This window comes from Achroia grisella, unplaced genomic scaffold, assembly GCF_030625045.1.
Source record: "Achroia grisella isolate CSIRO2021 unplaced genomic scaffold, CSIRO_AGI_Agris_v1 utg640, whole genome shotgun sequence".
Classification (NCBI taxonomy): Eukaryota; Metazoa; Arthropoda; class Insecta; order Lepidoptera; family Pyralidae; genus Achroia; species Achroia grisella.
Window position 1 is genome coordinate 7,158,982 of NW_026712977.1, and position 27,415 is coordinate 7,186,396.

Here is a 27,415-nt window from a genome sequence, read left to right on the forward strand (position 1 = left end):
TACTAGTAGTAGGAAGACATTATTTAAAAAAACATGTTTGAGCGGCATTGCCCCTGACTATGAGTAATGCCGCTCAGGGTACGGGGTAATGTCTAATAACCAGTAAAATATATGTATATAATCTTATATAATTAAAGTAAAATCTACAATGCCCAATTATCCCCATTTCTACGTAAAATTAGCCTTTTCCAATTAAATAAATATAGTACAGGCTTAGATGTCAAATCAACTTCAATTATTGTAATATTATTAGAGGTAAGACAAATTATAAATAAAAATATTTCATCTTTGGATACATAAATCACATGTATCTATGTGCGAACCCCACCCTGAAGATGTAGCATGAGCCCACAGTCCGCAGATGGTGCAGCGATACCATAATTCATTCTTCCGTCTCGCTTTAACAAATTTTATTTATAAAAATACGAAACTCTGTCCATATTATTTACCTGTAAAATTCGGTGAAATAAAACGCAACACAAAAAAGACAATTATCACTGTGTTAACATGAAGTACAACACGTTAAACAGATAGAAGATGTCAATCAGTATGGCACTGTCATACGACATATGTATGATAATGTATGTCAAAATGACGCCTGTGACGACTAATATAATAAAAACATAATTATAAGATTACAACAAAAATTAAAACTGATAATATTTAAATTCAATACATATTGAACAAAGATTACCGAAATCACATTAATGTAATCACAAGATAATAATTATTGCACATTGTATTGTATATTTTATTAATACCGTACATACATCTAGGTATATACTTAGGTATATATTATTATTATTTTTATTGTTTTTCTTCTCGGCTTTCGCCGGTCGTTTATGGCCAAAGCCAACTACATAGCAATGTTATATTTTTAAGTGAATATACTATAAATATAATCGGTCTAATTTGTTTGTAAAATAATTCTGACAATGCGGCATGTGTTTACGATAACAGCCTTCTGTGGTTGGTAGGCTTCTGATATTAGGAGGCAAGTTCAGGGTATTTATTTATTGATGTATGTGTTTCGGTATGACACCTGTAGTTGAGAGGACGATTGGGACTATTGTTACTTTTTGTAAGTGCCAGAGTCGGGTTATTTCAGGTTATAATTCTTTATATTTTGTTATTTTTTCGGCTATCGTATTTTGCAGGTTGTGTGTGTTTTATTATTATTAATATAATATTATAAAACTGAAGAGTTAATCTTAGAAACTACTGGTTCGAATTGAACAATTATTTTTGTTTTGGATAGTCACTTTGTCTAGGAAGGCTTTAAGCTATATAACATTACGCTATGACTAATAGGAGCGGAGCTGCAATGAAAAATATTGCAAAGGGCGGGGAAATGAAACATAGACGAAGTTGCGCGAGTTAGCGCGTATTATATATAAATCCAAAAACCACTCCTGGCGTGCCACTCTTGAATGAGATAATAATTGGCACGTGCAAAAATGGTTCCATAATACATCTCTACATCTAAATAAAATTGGAGTGTCTGTTTGTAATATTGAAATAACCGTTTCTTACTACATGCATATAAATATAAATACGGTACATGCAATAAAATAAAAAAAAATTACAATTTCTGTCTGTCTGACTATTTTTTTCGGCTAATCTCGGAAATGGCTGAACCGATTTTGACGGGACTTTTATTGGCAGGTAGCTGATGTAAGAAGGAGCAACGTCTACTATTTTTATTTAAAAAAAATAAAGTCGCGGGTACAGCTAGTAGGTATATATATATATATATATATATATATATATATATATATATATTTACATAAACTCCACTGAAATTATAACTTTTCCATGGACAATTTTAGACGTTCAGTTTAAATAACTTAGGGTGTAATAAATACTTGTAAAGTATTCAAAATTGATGTAACATTGGATCATAAATATAATAACATTACTTAACTGCTTACTTGTATGACGTCATTTAATTAGTTATATTCTAGAATTTGTACTGAAACAATGATTGTGGATACGACACCAAAATTAGAAAATGGACAAGTTATATTTTTTTACCCGTACAAAATATAAATTTATATATATTATTATATACTTTATAATTGTGTCCCCATGTAACCAAAACTCATACTTTAAATAAAAAAATACTGCAGTTCAATTCCTTCATGTTTCAGTAAGATTTTCAATTAAGCCTTCGCAAAAACTTAGGTAGGAAAATCATCCATCTCAGTATCTAAGAATAATAAATTGTACTGAAGGTATCAAGGTTTAGTCGTCAGTATCAAGTTATTCTTTTGTATATGCCGTCTCCTACTGGATTTGGCGATCTTAACTTTGTCCACCGCTGTTCTGAACAGGGATCTGTTGCTAATCCCGAACCACTATCTTAAATTCTTTAGCCATGACGTGCGGCACCTGCCCGGTTTTCGTTGGCACTACATTTTTCCTAGAATTATTAATTCTAAAAGATTTTATATCTCGCCTTATATGTCAAAGGTACTGCAACTTCCTATGCTTTATAGTAGATATCCAACACATCTAGAATCTACTCCGAGCCTGATCAATGTGACACTTTATTTTCGTAAAGCGATCTTCCCGTTCGTTTAAAATACATCCGAGATATTTTTGCATTCTCCAACGATTTAACCTTTAAATAAATTCAAGTATCTATTACTCTAAGATCTTGCATTGTACGCATCATAGACAGTATTTCTATTGATGAATTACTCCTTTACGTAATTATACGCATCAAAAGTCACTGTTCATTAAAATTAAAACTGGTTGTCTAGCCATTAAACCGCGAAAAAAACTTACTAATCAATATTTTTTTACTTTATATTTGAATAAAATTTATATTTTTTACTTTATATATGTATATCCAGTAATATGGTCGGTGAAGGTAAGCAAGTTACCTATAATATATACCTTAGATCGCTCGCAATGGCTCTATAACAACTGCAAATCATAATTAGTAGATAAGTTGGCTATAGGTACTATAATGTTATCAGTGGCTGTACTAACTATTGTACTACTTAACTGTACTTTAATGTACTGATATTATTGAAATTAATATAATAAATATGTATGAAAAATTAGTTGGTACCTTACAGTATATAGGAGTTCCCCAAATTGCAAAAAAATGTGTAGTATTGTTTGAGTAGATACCTACCTATTCAAATAGTCCACTTTTTAAAGTGCGTTGTACAAAAGTATTCGAAAGTTAGCATTAAATAGTCTATTTCAGATGACTGGAAATATACAAGCATATGTGGACACTTAGAAGCGGTTAGGTGGCAGTTATGGCCACGGAACTGTAACAATAGTCCTGGTTATCTTTCCCTCGGCGACTGGACTAAGTCGCCTTTTATATGGTTACATTATGTGGAAAGTTCAGATGGATTACTGCCAGATGATGACGTGTTGCTGTACGTTGACATATTAAGTACTGATTCTTTCTTATTTGCAAAATCGTTTAGAGGAGTGAAATTGACCTCTGTTTTGATTTTATTGAGATTGATACAACAGTTTCACTGAAATCTTATCATTATCAATTAAATTTTATTTATTCTTGGTCTAGCGTCTCTAAAATATTGGGTGTTTCTTTTAATAATAAAAACAATAAATATTGAACTTTATTATTACAAAATATATAATAATTACAATTTTTATCAGTTACTAGCTATCCGCCCGCGCGGACATCGAATATGTAGGTTATCGCGCGTGTAAAATTCTGTGTTCAGTAGTGGGACGTTATATATCCTTAACCTTCCTCTTAAGTTACTCTATTCTGTCTCTTAAACAAAATCGCATCAAAATCCACGTAGTTTTTTTAAGATTTAAACATACATAGGTCTATTACATATAAGATATTTTAACCGGAATTTGGAGCCTTTTCAAATGGTATTGGCAGATCAGTTGAGATCATCGGTATTCTTGGTATATGTGCTAGTTGCCCGGCTGCCTTGGCCCGTGCCGCTGGTAATGGTCGCTACAATTAAATTGTCCTTCAATTCCTTAGTAAGCAGTCTCTGATGGGTTTACATTTCTTAAAATCATGATGGGATCATGCTTTTGAGAAATTCCGATTTTTTAAGTCAAATCGTATGGTAGCAGTCCAGAAGGGTTTAGTAAAAATTCCTTTGGATAATGAACTGCGTTTTCGATATTAGTCACGCTGTCGATTGATTTGTAATTGTTTATTTGTCCGGGAACTTTTTGAATAATCAGATTATTTCGTTGACAGTATCATTCTTAGGTAACACTAGATGACAACCAATGAAAGCCTTTTTCGTGCCAGTGCCAATTCTCGATGTCAGGGTATGCAGCATCTATCAAAAGTTCTAAATTATGGTCGATTTGACCTAGGGACTCATCCAGAAAGATATTACAATTTCTGTTTAAATTGGTAGTGGAAAAAATTCCTTCATTATATATTATCATTGTATTATCTTAGCAAATATCCCCCTACCCCAGTGACGCCCCTACATCGCATTTTGTCTAGAAACCGAGCAGGATTTTTTTTAATACTTAGATTGTTAAATACCTGATATCTTTCGAATGGAATCTCCGAATTGAATAATTCAAAAAGTTATATACAGGTATTGAAGCTGTAGTTAATATGAGGTAATTTATTTTGATAAGGATTAATACCAAGATACAAAATAAAGCGGCTTTCAAAAATTAAAAAAAAACACTTATTGTGATGTAACTATAACAGATAGACATATGCCGTCGTGACACTTTTTATAGATATCGAATGGTGTGCTCTGCAAAGTTGTAGTACATCATTTTGTACTATCATCAAAAGTTTTCGCAGCGCATGCGGTGTTAGGTATTTTTGGAGTAATTTTTTCACACCTTGGGTTACATTATTGATCCCTAATTTTTTTGGAAATGTATATGACACTCAGGGATAGTGTAGCTTCGTATTGGTGAAAAAATCTTTCAAATCGGTCCAGTAGTTTCGGAGCCTATTCCATACAAACAAACTTCTCTTTATAATATTAGTATGATTAGAAAATCATTCTCTACAATTTAATAGGGTAGGTACGTTTGGAAATTAATAAAAGTTATTATCCAAGAAACTAATTGCTCAAATATTTTATTTTTAAAAATATAGGCATATTTTTTTAATGTTATACTAAAATAATTTTGTTGGATTTATATCGGTAAGTAGTAGATAACAATTTCTAACTTTTTTATACAGCAGTAAAGATACCCAGTTCTGGTCCATTCATGATGTACAACGCTATTTCTGCGGGCAATTGCATTGCGAACAAGTTCTTTTTACGTACCAATATCCGAATATAAGGATGCCCACAAAATTGGGAAATTATTCCTGGAAGAGCAACACTGCATTAAAAATTCCTTCTACGCAATATCAGAAAGAACTTAACCGGTGTTTAGAAATAACACTAAAGGTTTTATCATTGCATATTTATATTTCGAAATAAGTTTATGATACACATAGTAGGATCGTATTAACCATTATATCAAAGAATGAGAAAAGATCTCAAAGAAACACAATACAATGAAAATTTAGTAATATCACAGATAACATAATATTACATAGTAATATATATTCCTGCAAATATGTTAGATATAAAATAGTATTGAGTGACCTGGCAGAGGGTGGGGGACACAACACCCCACCCTCTTTTATTTTATAAACCGTATTTATTGCTTGATCGCGACATGGTTAATTTGGCCCTTTGGTCCTGATACATGGTCAATTACTACCTAAAACATTACAAATCTAAATCTATAGTACTGGATATAACACATTATTTTTTTACCAAATTTCGAAAATCATCAATATATGAACTAACCAGTTGATATTATGATTAATAATTCTACTGCTTTTATTATTGCAGAAAATGGAAGCAAATGAAACGCAAATGGATCTTTTGATTATCTGTGATCAGCTAATAAACATTGAACGTTTAGATGAATTTAAAAGAAAAACATTTTTTCGTATTATATTAAATATTTTAAGGTTAAATAAATTTATTGAGTTACATATCTAAATTAAGCTATTTAGTTGCTTCCTCAGTCTGAAAATGTCAGTCCTTGTTAAATGTTTTGCATGGTAGCATTGTGATGCACGTCGACATCAAAATGTTATAGTATTAAGTAATCACTTCAGTTATGATTAATAATATAACAACGCCGGTATTGGTTTATCTATCCATCTGATTCATCTATATTTCCGAATGCACCATAGCTCGTTTTTTCTTTTTAAATTAAGGTACAAGTAGATATTTCACAAGCTTCGTTCATGGTTGTACCGATACATGCAGTAGATGCATACAGCGCGTACGGAATTGTCTAAAATAACTTTCGGGATTCGAGAAAATTTGATATCACTATTATACGAAGGCATATCAACAATCCATTACCGAGAGGCAGCAATAAGCGATGATCCAAAAGATGAGCGCTACTTCACATAAGGTAGCATTTATAAAAAAAAGGGCGCTGCTGTTCTGCTTACTAATAACTTTTACTCTATATAGTAGGTATATACTTATATTCATTTAGATCTCAATGATTGCCCTTGTCATCGACAATTTAAATCTATAATGTCAGAAAATCGAGGTTTTCTGACAATCTTATGTACTAATCCTACTGTATGTTTTATAATCAACTAACATAAATCAATGCTTCAAGACTTCTTGTAATAGAACGTTGGGTATATCTCGCTTGGAAAAAATGTACTTATCTACATATATTATTATATCATTTATCCTTTTTCGTAGTTTTGTAGTTCGTTTAAAGGCCACAAATGTCGCTTAGTAGCTTTTCCTGAAGTCTTGATTTTTCGTTATACAATAAGCTGCAGGTATTATCAAGAAATCCAAATATTTTTTTAAAGTTTCCAGGATCAACTGCAGCTAGTGTCTTTTGAGAATTTGTGCTGCAAACGGTTAGAAGGGGTGCGGTTGATCCAGCAACTCGCATGTTTCAATTCTCATTCACTTAAGTATCTCTTTCTCTGGCGGTTTGTTTTGCCCAATGAAAATCCATTACTGATCAACTACAGTTATATTACCGGTGGGTTTTTATTCGACTTATAACAATAAAAAATTATTAGACATAGAACAATAAAAAATGTAATTGAAAAATTACCACATGTTCTACGGCACATTTCATCATCAACTGGCGATGAGTGATTTATACTGCTTAGTAGTGTTTGTCTATGTTTGTGTCATAGCAACAAAACATTCAGTTATACTTTATATTATTTAAATTTTTTGAAATATATAATATAAACATATTAAAACGTCAGGCTAAATTTAGAAAGTTTACAAAAAAAGATTTTCGGAAATATAATGATTAACTGTGTTCCATTATTCATATTAACTCCGTGTTTAAAATTATTCTGTTTTCTAGTGCCTTGTGTAACTTTATTAAGCGTGTTAGGCGTTTACACGGGTGGCTTATTTTCACATTTCACTAATATTTCGTATATAACATTGAATACATTAGTCAATAATACTTCTTTGTGATGAAATGGAACAAAATGGGGTTTGTCGTTGTCTTGGTTACATAAACAAAATAATTGCGTTTGGAAAGTATGATGACTGACGAAGAAAAATCGAAAATAACTAAACTTCTACAGGGAATAGATGTGCCCGACATTAAATTATCAGAAAGATGTTCAGATTTAGTTAAAGAAATTCATGACAAGTATAAGGAGTTGGACGATGAATCAACGGAAATTCAAAAGGAGCTCAATGATAATCCATATAAAGTTGATCGAAAACTAGTCGATGAAATTGATAGAAAACTACATGAATTAATGTACGAAAACAAACGGTATGTCTTTTCTAAATTTGTACAATCACTTTATACACTATGTACCAATATATGTGAGGGAAGTTACCTCTGAACTTCTCACTTTAACAGATTAACAAAATAAATTGCTAATCAAGATAAAATAATATAAAAACACATTTAATACAATATACAATAAAACAGATAAGTTATATGGATACATCAATACGACGACAAGACGACAAAACACACTCTCTTTTCAAATATTCAAAACATACTTTATCTGCCATACCAGCCAGTCTAGACATCGATTGCAAACCTCGTTCTAACATTATAGGTGCCTACTTGGAATGCAAAACTTTAATCGAGCGTTTCATAGACACAAAATTATATAGATACATACCTATATACGTATATTCACTAATATTAAGAATATTATGTAGGTAATGATAAAATACATTATCGTAACTGTAATTGTACATATCGTGCCGTATGGTATAATTGTTTTTTTTTTTACATTCCAGATTAAAAAAAGATCATTTTGAACTTGTCGTATTGACTGGTTCCGATCCGAAGAGACCCTGGCGAACCTATTCAAATAAAGAAAAACTTTTTCGCATTGACAGTCAGCTCAAAAGACACTATGAGAAGGCTACACAGATGATTACTCCGTTAGCTGAAAGCGATATGAAAGATTTAGTAAATGAATGTCAGAAAGAAACCGACACAACAGCTTTAATTACAGTCGAACGTGTGCGTGATACAGTAGATGCAGCGAAGAAAACTTTACCTAATTTTCAGTACAGAAAAGTTAACAATAATACAGCCACTGCTATTTTAGCTATTGCTCATGATATAATTGACACAAAACCTGTTAATTGCTCTGATTTCTTGAAAACAGAGGACAACTAACTTAAATTTTCATAAAAAACTTCTAAATAAATTTTTTATATTGAAGATACTGTTTTATTATACCTCTTCTTTTTTTATTTTGCAAATTCGAGTTCACTTTTTTGGAAAAAAGTATGTGCACACGTAGCAACTTATGTGCGCAATTATTTACTTGCATGCATCTTTAATATGCATGTAAAAAATGTCATTACATATCTTATATTTTATAAATAACCGCTTAAAAATATACTTAATTTTTCAATGTTTATGTAGTGTTGCAAATGTACTTGTTTATTTACGAGTAGAAAATTAATGTAATAAAATCCTCGCTCCGATAGTGTGTTGCCTTAATAAATAATTTTCATTCTTTGTGTTATACAGGGAGTGGTCAATACATTCCACGACCGGAAACTAGGCAATGCTTCCTTCGTAGTCTTAGCGAGTTGCGAAACTTGCGAGTTCTTGCCCTTGAGTATTCTCATATTGCGGATGGAAGCGGAAGTGCCCTCGTGTCTCTCCTCCCGATACTTAAACGCCCACATTTTAAATTGCAGGTAATAATTATAAGATTGTTACTGACTTTTAAATACGATCACTATATTCGGGGAAGGGAATTGTTAGTAATGTGGACTGATGACCCCTTTGCTAGCAATGTACCACGGCGGGTTGATCTCCACCTTTGGAAAACATCCTGATAAATTCCTGGTCAATTTACCACGATGGGTAAATTGACCAGGAATTTGTCAGGATGTCTGACCTGACTTCATTTTCTTTTTACCTTCTCATCCTCCAGTTACGCCAACGTATAAAACCATAGCACAGGCAAATACACTATACCATTCTCATTCTTAAATAAAATCAATGTACTTTAGTGAGGTAGAAGCAAAACATTGTTCATATCATAGGATTGAAGAAGTCGTTTGTTCCATTCAAGTTACTTTAGAGGACGATCAGATAAAAAGTTACCACCACGAGGAATTGTACCAAATATTTCTTCATTTACATATTTCAATATTGTTAAATTCTTTCATATATTTGTGTAAATGTCGTTTCCACTAATATTCATTAACAAACAAGATATACCTAAGAAACAACCACGATAGTTTTTTAATAGTTTAATAAGTGAATACTTTTTTACGCCGGCATGGCACCAGTGGAAGGTAATATGTTCAAATTCAAATTAATAAATAATTTATTATTTAAATTATTCATATAGGCTACTTATGAACGAAAGTCCGCTGTATTTTGCAGTGTTGCAATATGAATAAACCTGTAGCTTAAAGTTTTCTATGAATATTTAATTCATGTGGGCTTTCTGTATGTAATTTTTAAGACGTTACTCAGTTATTGTAAATTGTTTTTTATATTGCAGTTGGCCGGCGGTTAGTGCAAACTATGAGTGTTGGTGCATCGCGTTCTTTTTACCTTTATTTATTTTTGTTTTATATAGTGTAATAATATTATTTTTATTTTATTAAGTATTTATATATATATATATATACATATATTTCTAATTTATTTACATTTACATATTTTAATGTCTGACAATGAATCCTTTTACTCGGCCCACAGTTCTAATGAATCTTTTGAGTCTCTTGATATGTCCCTGTTAGATGCATCTCTTTCTACAAATATTTGCAATGAATTAGTAAACACACACCGTAATCTAAACATTTGTCATATTAATGCTCAAAGTTTACCCCAACATCATAGTGAATTGATGAATACCTTTAATATGAATACTGTCGACGCGATCTTGGTTTCTGAAACGTGGTTAAAACCCTCTGTGATGTCCACTTCTATTAGTTTACCGGGGTATTTCCTTATACGGAACGATCGTATTGACAGGCGAGGTGGAGGGGTTGCTATTTACTTACGCAGTGGCTTCCCTTATAAAACTTTAGCTACCTCTGCCGCGCCCGGTGGTGCTGAATATTTATTCGTGGTGGTTGATGTTAGGGGAAGTAAGATTGTTCTCGGTGTTATATATTGTCCTCCTTCCACTGATTACTTCCATGACGTTGAGTCTATTTTCGAGAACATTATGGCGGAGCACGCACATCATGTTATCATGGGTGACTTTAACACTGATTTGCTCAAAGACACTCACAGATCTCGTAAGCTACGCGATATTGTGCAGTCGGTGGGCCTTTCAGTGTTACCCCTTAGTGCTACCCACACTAACAATGACTCCCATGACACCTGGCTTGATCATATTTTTGTGTCCTCACCTGAGTTCATATTAAAACATGGTCAATTTCCTGCTCCTGGATTCTCCAGACACGATCTCATTTATATCTCCTACAACATAAAAACCTTCAAGCCCAAGCCTACCGTCGTTCGTCTGCGTAGTTTTGCTAAAGTTGACACGTCTGTTTTAGGGAAGGAAGTTACTGATTTAGATTGGTCATGCGTGCTGTCCGCCTCTTCAACAAACGATAAGGTGTTCGTTTTTAACCAATATATACTCCAAATCTTTGACAAGCATGCTCCGGTTCACCTTGTCAGAGCTAAAAAACAGCCAGCTCCCTGGATAACTACGGGAGTGCGCATGGCTTTGAGAAAGCGTAATCGTGCATTTAGAGTTTACAAAAGGGATCGTTGTGAAGAGAACTGGAGGGCTTTCAAAATTGCGCGCAATCGTTGCAACTATATGGTAAGAGCTGCTAAACGCCGTCATATCCACTTGAACATTCTAAATACCTCTTCGGCCAATACCTGGAAGTTTCTAAAGTCACTTGGGCTGTGCAAACAGTCTGATGATTTTTCCTCATCTATCTCATTAAATGACCTAAATAGGCACTTTTCCTCAGTTCCCACATTGAATGATTTTCAGAAATCTATCTCTTTAGCTGAAATAACTTCATGGCCTAAACGTCCTATTGATGAATTTTTATTTTCGCCAGTTACTGATGATGAAGTCCACAAGATAATCTCCTCAATTAAATCCAATTGTATCGGTTTTGATGATGTGAGTAGGATTATGATTATTCTCTTATTCGAACATTTGTTACCTATCATTACTCACATCATCAATTCTTCTCTACATTCCTCCGAATTTCCTACATCCTGGCTTAAAGCATTTGTGCTTCCCCTTCCTAAAGTTTCCTCCCCACAACTCCCTAAGGACTTTAGACCTATTTCAATCCTGCCCTTCCTCTCAAAAATTTTAGAAGCTGTTGTCCACAAACAATTATCTGCTTTTGTATTGACTAACAAACTGTTGAGTCCTTACCAATCAGGTTTTCGTCCTGGACACAGCACTACTACTGCTCTACTGAAAATCACCGAGGATGTGAGGGAGGGCATGGAACAATCCAAACTAACTGTTCTGGTCTTGGTTGATTTTTCCAACGCATTTAACACGGTTGATCACGACATCCTACTCGCCATCCTTGCACATCTTGGGATTTCATCATCAGTCGTGAAATGGTTTGCCTCTTATCTTCGTGGTCGTCAGCAAGCAGTCCGTGTAAACCAGTCTTTTTCTGACTGGTGTGAGCTTGTCGCTGGCATTCCGCAAGGCGGAATTTTGTCTCCTTTACTTTTTTCTATCTTTATTGATTTTATCACTACAAATCTCAAATGCTCTTACCATCTATATGCGGATGATCTTCAGGTATACTCTCAAGCTGTAGCTTCTGAGGTTGGTGAGGCCATCGATCATCTGAATATTGATCTCGATCATATTCTCAAATGGTCCAAAAAGTTTGGTGTTTCTATTAATCCTTCCAAGTGTCAGGCTATAATCCTTGGAAGCAAACAACAACTTAGCAAAATTGAGTTTGGCACTTTGCCTCCAGTTCTCTTCGGCAATCAAACTATTACCTACTGTGCGCATGTTAAAAATCTCGGCTTGTTGATGGACAGTACTCTTAGCTGGAACAAACATGTTAACGAGATCAGTCGTAAAACTACAGTGACACTACGTAACTTATACAGGCTTAAAAATTTCCTCCCCATAAGTACCAAAATCCTGCTTATCCAATCCTTAGTCCTTCCCACCATTGATTACGCCGATGTGTGTTGCTCTGACATGAATGTAGATCTTTTAAACAAATTGGATCGTCTTATCAACAACTCTATCCGGTTTATTTTTAATCTCCGCAAATTCGATCATATCTCTTCTTATCGTTCTCAGCTTAAATGGCTACCTATCCGCTATCGTAGGAATGTCCGTATGCTTTGTACTCTCTATTCCATTCTATACGATCCAAATTCTCCTGATTATATTAAGAATAAATTTCATTTCCATGGGGACAACACCAATCACTGTATTCGTACATCCAGAAAATTTTTACTTCATATCCCGGCTCATTTGTCCGGTTTCGTCCACTATTCTTTCGCCATTCAGGCAATCAAACTTTGGAATGACTTACCTCTTGATATCAAAACTGCTACGAATAAATTTTCTTTTAAACGTAAACTACGGGAATATTATTTGAATTTATAACTTTCTCTCTTCTCTGAATTCACTTTTTTTCCATTTAACTCTCTTTAGTTCTGTGACTGTCAGATTATTTGGTATATATTTAAGTTTATTGCATATATATGTGTGTATTTGTGTATATAGGTATCATATTTGTATATATTTATGTTATATATTATTGTATCTCTTAAGTATATATATATATATTGTATATATATTTATATTTTGTTGCATTTTGTTTATGTTTATAATTTTGCACCGCCAACAATTATTCTCTGCACCACCAATGGTTGACTGGTAGAAAATGCCGCATGGTGTTAAGTCCGCCAAATGTACTATACTATATTTTATATTGTGTGCATTAAAGTTAAGTAAATAAATAAATAAATAAACCACCAGAGACGACTGCGTGGAGGTCAATCTGACGCGGTACATGAATGAAACGACTAGTCCCTACTACTTCTAATGCACACATCCTTCCATTGCACAAGTGTTTATTGTAATGTTTCAGTTGATATGCCGCGAAGACCACATTCCTGGTCAAGTTGACGTTGCACTCGGGTGTGGCGGGTGTGACATCCCAGACACAGCTTGGAAACGTATCACCATCGCATGTCCCAACCTCTTCTTATTTATGGCATTTTGTAAGTCGTTTAATAGTAAATTCATATTTATATGTTCATATATAACGTTCGTGTATACTACAAAATATATATAATGTCGTAGTGAAAAAAAATATGTAATGTATCAAATAGTTTCATACATACATACTGTAAAAATTCAAAAACAACAGAAATAATAGCATAAATAATACCAACTTGTAGTAGGTAATTTCGATTTTGATATAATACTATAAAGTTGGTTAGTGTGGATCATGATGGAGCACTTATTGTGTGATAGTGTGATATTATAAAAATAAAAAAGCCCTTAATTCTTTTGTCTACAACCTTATTATATATTTATTCATATCAGCAATAAGGTTGCCTCTTGTAGGCCTTCCCTAAACCTTTCCAGACCCGCTCCTGCGCCTTCTTCATCCAGTCAGCTCCAACTTACTGTGTAAAGACATCCCTCCATCGTCTCTTAGGTTATCTTTCCCTTAGTTTGTGTTCGAGTATTCACTCTATTACACGTTTAGTCCATCAATAGATGGACTAAACGTGTAATAGAGTTTAATAATGTTACTGTTTGTTTGTTGTTTAAAGGTACACTATTCGTAACGACGTCATTACTTATTACTAACAATATTCAGACCAAGGATATGTTAGCAAATTGTTATTACACTAGTAAGTGGGTATAACGACATTGTACGAACGATAGTTTTAATGGTTCATGTGGCTACTCGTATATAGGTGTCGTTACCAGTTACCATCAGAGGTAGCCAGTTGTTTGCCATTCCAATTAAAATATGTACCTACATACATACTGTTTATATATATTTATATTTTTTATTATTATTTAGGTTATCAAATACTGAAACATTTTTTTTATACATAATACCCATAGATTAAACTTAAATTTTTCAAAAAGATAACAATTGATGATTATGCGCCGTTTATACCTACCTACTATAAGAAAGAGCGCGGGTTGGGATCAATAATATGTGCGTAGCTAATAAATTAGTATCCTTAGTTAGTAGGTTTATCTACCTACAATATAATCCTTATTTGTTTCTTACACATTCAATTAGGTCTAATATATTTTTTTATTTTAGATTTAATTTAATACAGTCTCATCTCTTTAATCGGCATATCGTTTTAACCAACATATTACTTAGCAATATTTAACAATAACACTATAGGAATTTTATAATATCTAACAAAAAATCCGTAAACCACAGTGTATACCAAATGTACCTATCTACTGTATCAATAAATATCATCATATAAAAACCTTTAATATTTATAGATAAACATGATATCAATGTACTATATACAGTTCGTGTACGCGACTATGATAACGTACGACGTTTTTTGACTCCAAGTATGCCCTTACGCGAAGTGCATCTCCAGTTGGGCATTGATCTCAAGATGGAACAGAGACAAGATTCAGATGTTAGTTGCTTCGTTCGCTACTTAGGCTTCCATTACAGCAGTACACTGGGTAAGATATTTATAATATCCGTTTGTTGTGGTTCTAATTGTATTACGGTCACTATTTTAGTACCGTAGGCCGCAGATAGTGTTCACAGGTGTTGTAGCTTCACCGGTTGAAATTAGAGCCTGTGTAGAAGGCACTCCAAACCCAACTTGCGGAGGATTTTTTTAAAGGATGAATGAACTATTTGCCTGAATGTTTTTCGAATTTTTTGATTGAAATTCGCATGAATACGCTGGCGGGGTACCAGTGCACGGTGATTAGATGAGTATGAGGTCAGGTCAGTTAGCCTATTGAGTTAAATTCACCAGAAATTTATCACGATGGTTTCCATGGGGAACCGCGAGGAAGTTGACCTGACATAGCATATTGCCAGCAATGGGATTATTATTCTACATTACTAAGAATCCCTTCCCCCTTCCTAACAATCCGACCCCCCCGCCCTCCAAAACTTTATTTATGTATAGTGTGGGTTACCTTTTTAACTAACGACTTACGCGGGCGGAGCAGCAATCTCCGCTGGTGATAAAATGAGCATGAGGTCAGTTCAGTTAACCGATCGAAATAAATCCATCAGGGAATTGGTCTCCTAGGGCACCACGTGGAGGTTAACCTGACATGATAAATTGCTAGCAACGAGGCTACTAGTTTTCACTACATAATCCATTTCTCGCCTGTGGGTTACGCATTCGCCTATGTTACGCTTTCATATATAAGTACAAAGTGTTTTTATTACTGCGTATAGGGTTTCCCTACAGTAAAGTGGCTTAAAGTCATCTGGTAAAGTAAATATTAAAAGAAAAATACTTATTCTAATTTAGTTTTTAATTAAAGGGAATGCTGTCGGCTGTCTAAGTATATAGGTATATAGATACGGTGGCACTTACTTACCTCATACATTTTGAATGTATTTATTTGTCTGTAACTTTTGGAATTTTTTGTTGTATTTAATACTTATAGGCTAAACTAACTAACTTTCTTATATACGCGTATATCATCAAGTTTAATACTTTCTTTCAGTAACACTTAGTATTCACCAATGGAGGTTCGCGGCGTTCCCTTTGCGAAGAGTATTCGAATTATTTCCCAGATTGGTACGGTTTTTTTACACCGGCAAAGTAGAAGATGAGGTTGATTTGAGAAGAATGTTGCAAATTATTGCTTGCGGCGTATGCGACAGTTAGTTCCTGCCACATAATTCATGATATATATGCCTAGGTTACGTTACTTGCAACAAACGTGCACGACCTTTTCTTTGTTGATGATGTTAATAAGCTATTTAGAATGGTACTAACGCCATTTGTTACAAATATACTTGATTTATTTATTAAAATTTATGTTAAGGCGACGAATGTAAATGAATGTTGCTATTAAAAAATGGGGGTTGATGGTAGAAGCATGAAAATTTAGGGTAGTATTTTTAATACCGAATCATAAAAATATTAAAATAAGAAATATTGTCATGAATAAAAAAGAAACAATTTTTGGAGACCACCCTCATCACTAACATGTATGGAAAATAGTTTACGTACTATTTTCTGACCTACTGGTAGTAAACACAAAATTAAAAAGAATCTGATAAGCCATTTCGTAGTTCTGTTGCAAACACTGTTACATGAGAATTTTATATATAATATTTGACGACCTCGGTGGTCTAGCGGTCTAGTCTACCGCTTTACGACCGATGGTCGCGGGTTCGATTCCTCGCACGGCACAAACATTTGTATTCACGAGTATGATTGTTTGTATCGGTCTGGGTATTTTCTATGTATAATATGTATGTATTTACGAAAAAAAAAATATCTATGTATTTGTATCAGTTGTCTAGGACCCATAACACAAGCTTTAGCTAGCTTAACTTGGGTCTAGATGGCGCTGTGTGAATTGTCCTGAGATTATTATTATTATTATTATTATATATTAGACTAGCTGTTGTGTTGTTGTGTAGCTATTACACGCGACTTCTTCCGCGTGTATATTTTTTTATATTATATGGCTAGGCTTAGTTACTTCTTACAACATAAACTATCTGTGAGTCGCGCCAATCGGCGCGATCGGATCGGAAATCGGTTTTAGGCATTAGCAAGAACAGACAGACAGAGTAAAATTTTGATAGTTATCATTTTGATGTAAGTATCGTATACTTTCATAGGCATTTAGTTAGAGGCTGTTAATTTAAAATTACAAACAAACACTTCTATATATTTATTTGTATAGATTAGTTAAAGTTACCGACCGTATTTAACATGTAGGTCTTTTAATATGGGTACTGAAAATGTTATTATTTTTTATTACAGAATTAAATCAAATAAATATTCAGGTGCAAGATGAAGAATCTAAAAGATCTTACTGGAAGAAGGCAGTTAATTCGATTAATAAAGATTTTGCGGGAGTAATGAAGCTTTGTGAAATTAATTTTTGTATATTGACATATAAAATTTAAATTACATTATTAGGTACTTGTTTAATTTATAGTTAAACTAAGCTTCTTTTAAGTCTTATAAGTCAAATCGCTTAAAACACTGATTTGTTCTAGATGTACCTAATGAAATAAGGTAATTAGGAATAAATTAGTATTTATAACGTGAATTGAATTGCCCACTAATTATTATTTATAGACATTCTTTAATAATCTTTTTAGCAATATGCTGTGTATTACTTTATTTGTAATTTCATAATTGAGTCCATAATATAGATTTTTCCCTCAGAAAAAAGAATCATTCTGTACTGGTATGCAGACTCGTTTCTCCTTCAATAGATATCATCATAATCATTCTCATCTCCAAATGTCCACGCCACCATAATTTAAGGCCGTGTTGTTGTTTTATTTTTATATTTCGACGAAAATGGTAAACGGACATTTAAATTTTGATTACGGACACAACAGTTTCGTTCGGACATTATACTTAAATATTATATTATTGTGTAACTAGAGAACCACTCAGGCTTCGCCGCAAAGAGTGGAGTATATATTAAGTGTTGCTTCTATAATAAACTAAACGACAGGTGACGGTCAAGCGCAGCCGAGGGTGTATTTATTTCCTTGGCAAAATTTTATATCTAATTAGAATGCATATGCCGGGTCACTTACCAAGTGGCAACTGTCACCTCCTTTAAAACGCAAATACTGTCAAGAATTATTCCTACCTCCTGCAGGCGCTAAGCTATAAGATGTGTATTTTGTCTACCAGCATTTCGGTCTCGGCAGTCATGTACTAAAATTTAGAAGAGTTGTGCACCAAAAATATTCTCTTATATCAAGCATCGATTTGTTTATCGTCATCGTATATGCTTGATATGGTTTTAGATCTATACCATAAACAGTATTCGGGATAATCTTGAGCACTACTTATGGGCTTTAAGTTATAATATCTAATAATAATAAAGACATTTATTCAACATTACAATATTCTTAGATGGTATCTATCTTATATACTATACAACTTAAACAAAAGCTAAAATATGCTAATAACGCTGAATGTGACTCAGCATTTATACTGTAGTATATATATACCACAGCGCTGATTTTCAGTGGGGCCACCACACACGAGACAGCGTACGTAAAGATAACAAAAGAAAATAAAACGTTAAAATTAAGACCATTTTATAAATAGGTATTAAAATGTATGTAAAGATAAATGCAATTTTAATTAATGTATGTAGTAATTTTTGTATAATATTTAAGTAGGTATATTGTTATAATAAAATTTATTAATAATATTTAAATATATAATGTACATAAATGGTGTAGTTGGTATATGTTTTTGATGCTTATTACATTGTGTTCACTGCTACAATGATTTTTGTTCTTTAAAAAGTTGAGTGAATAATTTATGTTTGAAAGAACCAACTGTCACTTAATTAAGGATAGGAGGAGGCAGATTATTCTAGCACTTCCAGCACTTCATATTAAAGTAACATTTGAATGCAAGGGAATAAGAGATCAAAACCATATATATAATATTTCTATTGATTATTTACCTGTAGCTAGCCTGTCATATATTTTTTTTATTTATTTATTTACTTAATACAGAAAACATGTGTACTAATTTACTAAAGAAACGATGATATTCACAGAAGTATAAAACTGTGTTGCGAATATCGACGCCCTCCACCTAGTATATATAATTCCAAAAACTAAAATAAAAAATATAAAAATACATGCAATGTCGTTACCCATCACGTATTGTCTAAAAAATTTACAAAATATTTAAATTTACCAAAAACAAAGAAAATTTAACTTATAAACAAAAAGAAAGAATGCACAAAACAAAAAGAACCTATGCCTGTATTTGATATGTATATGTGTAAGCATTATGCCTATGTGTGTATTTGTATGTGTGTGTGTGTGTGTGTGTGTATGTGAGAGAGAGAGGGAGGTCTACGATTACTATACATTATTTTTGAAATTACAATATTTACGCAACAAGTCAAGTTAATAAAGTTTTAAAAGATCCTCAGATTTTTCATACGATAAGTTTTGAAGCCATTTTGCACACAACAGCTTACATTTGTAGTAGTATAGGGGATATATGATCAATTCTTTATTTAGCTTATTATACAAAATAGAACTTACGTGGTTATAATGACGACTAGCTATTGCAGTACGACAAGGATTTAATTTACATATTTTATAAGTTCTACATCTCAAATTTGTATCATTTGAAACATATGGAACATATGGAAGCTGAGAATTTTTACGAAGCGTAATGTTTAGTACAAATAGTTGACGGACCGTTAAGACCTGACAAATTGAATACAAATCTTCAGTTGGAAACAGAATTGGTTTTTTTGTCATTACCTTCAATACAGATCTTTGTGCTCGTTCAAGTCTCAACAATATAGTTTTAACTGCTCCTCCCCAGGAGGTAATACAGTATGTAATAATTGACTGTACTAGTGCATAGTATACAGTTTTAAGGCAATTAAAGTCAACGACACTTCTCAAGTTCTTAAAAACATATATCAATTTCCTTACGCGGGACACAGTTGCATCAATATGCTGTTTCCATGTTATTGAATAGTCAAGTGTAACACCAAGGTACTTAAGGGAAGAAACGCGTTCTACTGATATGCACTTACACATTGTGGGATTTAATGTCGTACAAAAATGTGGGCGAATAGATAAAAACGAAGGTGGTTGGGTGGCGTGATTTATTGAAAATGGTATAAATTTTGTTTTTGCAATGTTAAGAGTAAGATAGTTTGATTGAAGCCAATTCATAACATTTTTTAAGGCATTTTCTGAATGTACTTTCCATCCAATTCTGTCCACCAACAAGGAGAACTGTATCGTCAGCATAGGTAATAGTTTTGCAATTTTGAATATTCATATTACAAAGATCATTAATGTAAATTAAAAATAAGGTAGGCCCAAGGACACTACCCTGTGGAACACCATAGCTGAGATATTCGTCACTGCTCTCGAAACCATCAATTCTTACAAATTGAGTACGATTATCAAGGTAACTTCGGAACATATCAAGAGACACGCCTCTAACACCAATAGATTCCAGTTTGTTAAGCAAAATGGGAATAGAGACAGTATCAAAAGCCTTAGGGAGATCCAGAAAGATACCAATTGTTTTTTTCTTATTGTCAAACTTTTTAATAACATAATCGGTAAGTTCAAGAACAGCATCTTCCGTTGATTTATTATTTCTAAAGCCGAATTGATTATCTGATAGTATATTACGACTATTGATAAATTTGATTAGTCTACTATTTAGAATTTTTTCAAAAATCTTCGCAAATACAGAAAGCACAGAAATAGGTCTATAATTTGAGATACTATCTCTATCCCCACCTTTAAAAACTGGATGTACTACTGCTTTTTTAAAGACATTAGGGAAAATACCCAAATTGAGAGCACAATTAAATACGTAGGTCAGTATAGGTATCAGTATATGGCTCGCAGATTTAATTACTGACTTGGAGATACCATCCCATCCAACAGCACAGTTACATCTTAAATTGGTAATTATATTTTCAACCTCCCTATCGTCCACAGAAAAAAGTGCCATAGAGTTAGCTGAGAATTGACTAGTTGAGTCAGGGATATATTGTAAGTTCGTATTATGTTGAGCGTTTATACTGCCGTCTAACTGAGACTGAATAGCGGATGCTAGATTTTTACCAACATTAGCGAAAAACTTATTAACAATATTAATAGAAGACATGGGATTATTACTAATTTTTAATAATGAACCAGCATCAGTTTTTGTTTTTTGAAGATTTGCTATTCGCTTGATAACATTCCACGTCTTTTTGGGATTTCCTTTAGCTTTTGTGATCTCACTTTCCTCAAATTCCTTTTTAATCCTTTTCAAAAGATTGTTACAAAAGGTACGATATCTAATATATATAATTTTATGTATATCATTATTTGGCTCTTTTTTTGATTTTTGGTACAATTTATCTCTATGACGTATACATTTCAGAAGACCTGGAGTGATCCAGGGCTTAATAATGCGTTTTCTACTAGGAATTTTTATACTGCTACTATGAACTGCAACGATATTGGATATCAGTTCAACGAAAAGATTCGCAGACATCTCGGGATCACTGGAATTGAGAACTGATGTAAAGTCTGTACTTTCTATTTCGTTTACGACTGCCGAAATATTACATTTTTGAGTGAAACGTTTTGCAGAGATTGAGTATAAATTTGTATTGCAACATAATAAAATAGGAGCATGGTCTGTTATTAGAGAGTCAAGAACAAAAGTAGATACATAATTAGAAGAACGTAAGATGACATGATCCAAACAACTGTTTTCTCTTGTTGGCAAAGTGTAAGCTGGGAGCATACCATGCGTCGCTATCATATTGAGATATTCATCAGAATTCGGGTCATTATTTGTGGAAGATATATTAATGTTTATATCTCCAATAATAACACTAGTTTTATAGCTTGTGATGGTGTTGAGTGCACTATTAAGACTTTCGTAAAATGGTTTTAAATTTGTATAGGAAGGGGAACGGTATACTGCTACAATGGCAACATCATTGGTAAACTTTACGATTATGCAATTTGCATCATGAAACTCGGAGACATCCACTGTACATTCGAGACCATTTCTAATATAAGCGACGACACCATCATTTTGTTTTTTATAATTAGATGTAAAAGATTCAAATCCAGGAAGAATAGGAATGAAGGGTGTTTTCCTTAACCAGCATTCGGTTAGAATTATAATATCAATGTTTATTTTTATGCTATAAAGCAGTGTTAAAAGGTTACTAAAATTGCAATTTATGCTCCGAATATTAACATGAAAAATATTAAAGGTATTATTAGATTTTAAATGCACGGGTATGTCCTCAGGGGAACAAGATAGCGAATCCGACACAGATATCTGTTCAATATCATTATTAATTTGGTACGAATTATTCATAATTGATTATAGAGGAGAGTAAACAGGGGATTTAATACGCAGAGCAAACACAACGATATAAAATGGTATAAAATGATTACCCTAGCACGATATAGCACGAAACAGGTTTTAATATCTTTTGGCAATGAAGATCTATTATGTTGAGTAATATTGTAGTATGTATTTTGTGTATTTATGTGTATAAGTGTTGTGAATAAACGAGTATGATTGTGGACAAGGTAACAATATACATTTTCAAGAAGAAGATAGATGAGAACTATAAAATGAACAATACAATAAAAAACTTTAAAGAACATGATCACTACAGGCACTGACACAAAGATCGTATTCGCCACTCCAATAAATAGTCATATTGACGCGCAAATTTTCTCAAGAACAGAGTCGTCAGTTACTCGAATCACAGCGCCATTTTCTCTTTTGCGTAGATAAATTTTTCCATGAGACACCCAACAGTACTTATAATCATGGTTTTTTGCGAATTCTCTGGCCGAATAAAACAATTTCTTCATTTTAGACGTTAGATTTTCCGAGATAAAAATTGGACGTGGTGTTCCATTTATGTGAATTTATTCTGTGGTTAGTTTAGAGTTACCTCTATTATATTTGCGGTACATTGATATTATCCTTTCTTTGAGTAAAGAGCTGGTAAGGTCCACTATAATTGTCTTCCCTTTATTTGCTTGCTCATTAGTTTTGATGCGGAATATATCCTTTACTTCGCTATTCTGGACTGGTGCATTTATAACATTGCAGGTTTTAACAAATGTCTCAACAGGGTCGCTTTTAGTTTCAGAAGACAATACTGGAATATTCCTAATTTCCAGGCAGGTTGATCTGCTGTTACGTTCTAAATTTTCGATTTTATCTTCCAAAGTTCTCATATATTGAACATCCGCTTTAGGATCCGATTCCAACTTATCCACTTTCGACTGACGCGAGTCGTATTTATGAGCTAGGAAGTCCACTGAATTCCGAATATCCTCAACAATGGAACACAATCGCTCACTCCTCCTATTTTGATCCTCCTTAAACTTCGTAAACATTTGTTGCATTTCTGTCATAAATGTATTTAATTTATCATCATCATAGAGTGAATGTTTTCGTTTTCGAGCAGTATTAGTAAATTTAACCTCATTTAAATTTGGTTCAGAAGAGGAGCTATGAAGTTGTTCAGAAGGAGACAACCTTAAAGTTACGTTCGAGGTAGAAGAAGAATGATCTCTTAAAAAAACAGTGGTTACCTCTGGTTCTAGTGGAGTATTGTGTTGAGGCATAGGTGAAGGCGGTGGTGTACGCTTAAGCGGCATTGCTACGTGACAATTCTAGCTATTTAGCAATTAAAGGTACTTCTGTGGTGTAAAAGAAAATATATATATATATTCCACCCAGCAAAATATCGATATTATTTAATGTAATGTACAAAAATGAATGTGTACATCAAAAAAAAAAAAAAAAACTTAAGTACACGTTTTGTAGCGATCTTCAGTCATTCGTTTAGAATTCCGGCGGCTATACGCTACACCAATAAGCTTCTGACGTAATGAAGTGAATCAACGTGTAATATCTACATGCGCTGCATTTGTAGCTCAACAACGAACTGCAGTGTAAGTCCAAAGTCCAGCCCACTGTATTTGTTGATAGAATAAACGGGTATATTGGTTATAACTTGCTTTCTTCGTATCATTTATGTATATTTATTAGCACTCACAATTTATATTTCTTGATGAACTGTAATGCGTATAATAGATTTCACTTTATTCCTGAATTTAATATGAAAATAAGGTCAAATTAATAACTTTTGGTATAGATTTTTAATTATAAATATGGAGCTAACTGAAACACGTCTTATTGTAACGACGGTCGGGCGGCGGGGATTGATATTAGTAATTTCCATCTGAATTCATACATTTAAGTAATTTATTGTGTTTCAGTTGGTGTTTATGGTTTATTGTTTTCTTCAGAAGATGTTGTAGCTCCTTCCAAATATTCAAATTTATTATCTGCTATCCATGATGGTATCTAAAAAGGTTACATCTCAATATTAAAATGTAGCATAACCAAAATTATTAAATTTTATTTAATATAGTTATACCTTACCTGCTCCTCACTCATCCATTGATTGAACTTAAGATTGGATTCTAGCCATTTATTCTTTGCAAAAATAGGTCCCATGTCATCTGTCAAATGTCTGATTATTGTTTTAAGCAGTAAATGACCTTGTTTTGCAGATTTAATACTTTTAGAAATCATAAGTACTTGAAAAAGTGTAATGTGCTGTAAGAAAATTCCTTCCATTGACCATAAAAGCAGAATATAAAAATTATCACATTACAAACCCGCTTAAATAGTGCCAAATTAGGCCTCCAAATTAGGTATTACATAATTATCCTACTACCTGTATACTCTTTTCAGATATAATAAGTTTATTGGAACATTAGAAACTATTGGAGTAAAATTTTAATTCTAAATGAAAAGCATAAAAATATTTCAACATGTTGTGTTGTGACACAATGTTAGCGTAGCTGCGAATTCAGTTTAATAACAGAAGTCATACTTCTGTTATTAAACTGAATTCGCAGCCTCAAATTCAGAATACACAATGCGACTTAACATATTACGCCGACCCCAAATAATTGGAATAAGGAAGAAGCAGATGATGATGACACAATGTGATTTAAACAGTTTGATATAGAGTCACTATAAGTTACTTCATTTAAAAAAATGAGGCGTGAGAGGTATATTCTCCATTCTTCTATTGTAAATGCCGCGGAGTTAAGACTTTGACGAGCCAATATTTTGAAGATATAAATGTACTAGGAGATATAAGAAAACTTAAATAACAAATAAGTGAATATACATACCCTCTTTTCAATATGCGGCGCAATGATTACTCCTAAATATTCATATATCATGGGTATATCAATATACAAATCAGGCGCAAAGTCTAAAATGTCTGCTATGCCCAATTCAAAATTAACTGATAATATAGTATTTGTGGAAACTAAATGTAAGAGGAACTTCGCAATCGTGTTTATTTTCTTCTGAAATCTGAAATGTATTTAATACTATTACCAAATAAATAAATGTTAACTATCGTGTGACGCACCATTACTTAAAAATGGTAAAGTCATTAATCATGTAACCTGAAACGGAACGTCAGAGGCCAGAGCCAAAGTAATCTATGTGATATTGACAAGTGGATGACGGATAATTGAACGTAAGCAGCGGGAGTTTTGGAGCGAAAGTGTTTATATTATTATAAAAACAAATAAGAGATAGGTAATTGTGAATATTGGAGGCATTGAGGTGTTTCTCTCCCTGACTAACCGGCATTACGCCTAAGTCGTCAGGATACTAGTGATTTTAAAAGTTCAGAAGCGGTACCAATCCCGCCTACAAATTCGACCGTAAGGTAATTCTGACTAGAAGTTGTGGTAAGTGAGTTTACGTTAATAACACGCATACCATTAAACGCAGTATCTCACTTGTTTTATTGAACTTTTGGATGAATTGCTTTCTACATATTAAATAGATTTAGTATGTACGATAACTTGCGAGAGTAATGACATGACATGTAGCACGATATTGAGGTATACAATATACCTAAGAAAGAAGTATTATGAATACATTAAGTATAAAACAACATGGATATCTAATTAGTTTAAAATACAGAGTAACTATTGTTATGTTATTAATGCCTATGATAGAGTATGATAGGATATCAACAGATTAGAAACAGTTACATTAACTATGTTGACATACAGGTTGAACATGAGAACACATACCATGTTATACATATAAACAGTGTAATGGTATTGCTGAGTTTGTTGCTAATTCACAGTAAATTAGTCAAACTTACTGTTCAGTTTAGTGTGTTTGTTCTACATGAATTGAATTGAAGAATTGTTATTATTTCTTTACATAGGTACACATATATGTTTGATGATCCCATTTCAGATAAATGACAATCACAGGCATAGTCCAGGTATATGTCTTGATTGTGGTTATATTCCCAAATTGAGATACTGTCATATATATATTATATTGGTTGATACTTTGATATGTGTTTATTAATTGAATTAATAAAGCATATTAATATAGATAGACACAGTATATTAATGACATAAACTGATACAAGCTACATAACATGTTATATTTCATAATATTACATATTAAAGACATTTTAGATGCTATCTCATGATTAGCTGTGAAGCTCTCAGTGAAAATAGTACTTAACTTTGATGGTACAATTATTATATTTATTTCTTGCTGTGTTTTGAATTTTATATATATAGCAATGGCTAACAATTGGTAGTAAACTCCAATGTTAAAAACCAAATAACTGTAAACTATTATTATTAATAGTTCCTTATTTAATTATTAATTAGTATAAAATCCAATTGAGATCTATTAGGATCCTCAAGGTTATCATAATCATATGATATTGATTATTAATGTGTTGAAAAAGCACCTAGAGATGATATCCAATTCCTCAAAGGTATGCTGGAATTATATATTATATGTATGCTTATATTGAATGTATTATATGTTTGAGCAATTGGTTCACTTCTTTGATGCTTCTCTTGAAATTCATTAGAATGGCCCTTAGCAGCCATTGTTGATCAATAAAGGTACTTAAAGGTCCTGTGCAGGTACCTGTAGCTATGTACATTTGTCATTTGAGACAATGTTTAGTAAGTGATTGTTGGAATTTTGAAACCCAATTAATATGTGACATGTTAGAAAGTGATAGATTACAGGTAGGACTATTCTTACATGGTTCAGTTTTGTAAACTATGAAGTTGTCTTTTAACCTAAAGAAAGGCTTTTGGTAAAGCCAGAAATGGATGTT

General features: G+C 32.9%; 4 protein-coding genes across 8 annotated transcripts; 2 read left to right on the forward strand and 2 right to left on the reverse strand.

The window, feature by feature from the left end:
• The first annotated feature begins 2,785 nt into the window (after positions 1–2,785).
• On the forward strand, positions 2,786–17,621 carry LOC131849184 (uncharacterized). Of its 5 annotated transcripts, none has more exons than XM_059199186.1 (10): positions 2,786–2,875; positions 3,221–3,401; positions 5,183–5,396; positions 5,850–5,971; positions 6,848–7,026; positions 9,022–9,194; positions 13,581–13,713; positions 14,978–15,172; positions 16,187–16,345; positions 17,464–17,621. In XM_059199186.1, the coding sequence occupies exons 1-10, from the start codon at positions 2,863–2,865 to the stop codon at positions 17,607–17,609; spliced, it is 1,515 nt and encodes a 504-aa protein (XP_059055169.1). In that variant the 5' UTR covers positions 2,786–2,862; the 3' UTR covers positions 17,610–17,621. The 5 variants fall into 5 exon arrangements, with proteins under 5 accessions (XP_059055169.1, XP_059055171.1, XP_059055170.1 ...); XM_059199188.1 differs by having other exon boundaries at positions 15,008–15,172; XM_059199187.1 differs by having other exon boundaries at positions 5,186–5,396.
• LOC131849185 (uncharacterized) lies at positions 7,035–8,661 on the forward strand. The gene is made up of 2 exons (XM_059199191.1): positions 7,035–7,791; positions 8,274–8,661. Exons 1-2 carry the CDS (start codon positions 7,550–7,552, stop codon positions 8,659–8,661), a joined length of 630 nt encoding a protein of 209 aa, XP_059055174.1. The 5' UTR covers positions 7,035–7,549.
• An 802-nt stretch (positions 17,622–18,423) lies between the features above and the next one.
• LOC131849153 (uncharacterized) lies at positions 18,424–25,497 on the reverse strand. The gene is made up of 4 exons (XM_059199150.1): positions 25,425–25,497; positions 24,661–24,837; positions 21,098–24,582; positions 18,424–18,538 (listed from the first exon to the last, which is right to left on the reverse strand). Exons 3-4 carry the CDS (start codon positions 22,561–22,563, stop codon positions 18,424–18,426), a joined length of 1,581 nt encoding a protein of 526 aa, XP_059055133.1. The 5' UTR covers positions 22,564–24,582; positions 24,661–24,837; positions 25,425–25,497.
• On the reverse strand, positions 23,130–23,870 carry LOC131849154 (uncharacterized). Its single transcript, XM_059199151.1, has one exon. The coding sequence runs from the start codon at positions 23,868–23,870 to the stop codon at positions 23,130–23,132; it is 741 nt and encodes a 246-aa protein (XP_059055134.1).
• Positions 25,498–27,415: the final 1,918 nt, after the last annotated feature.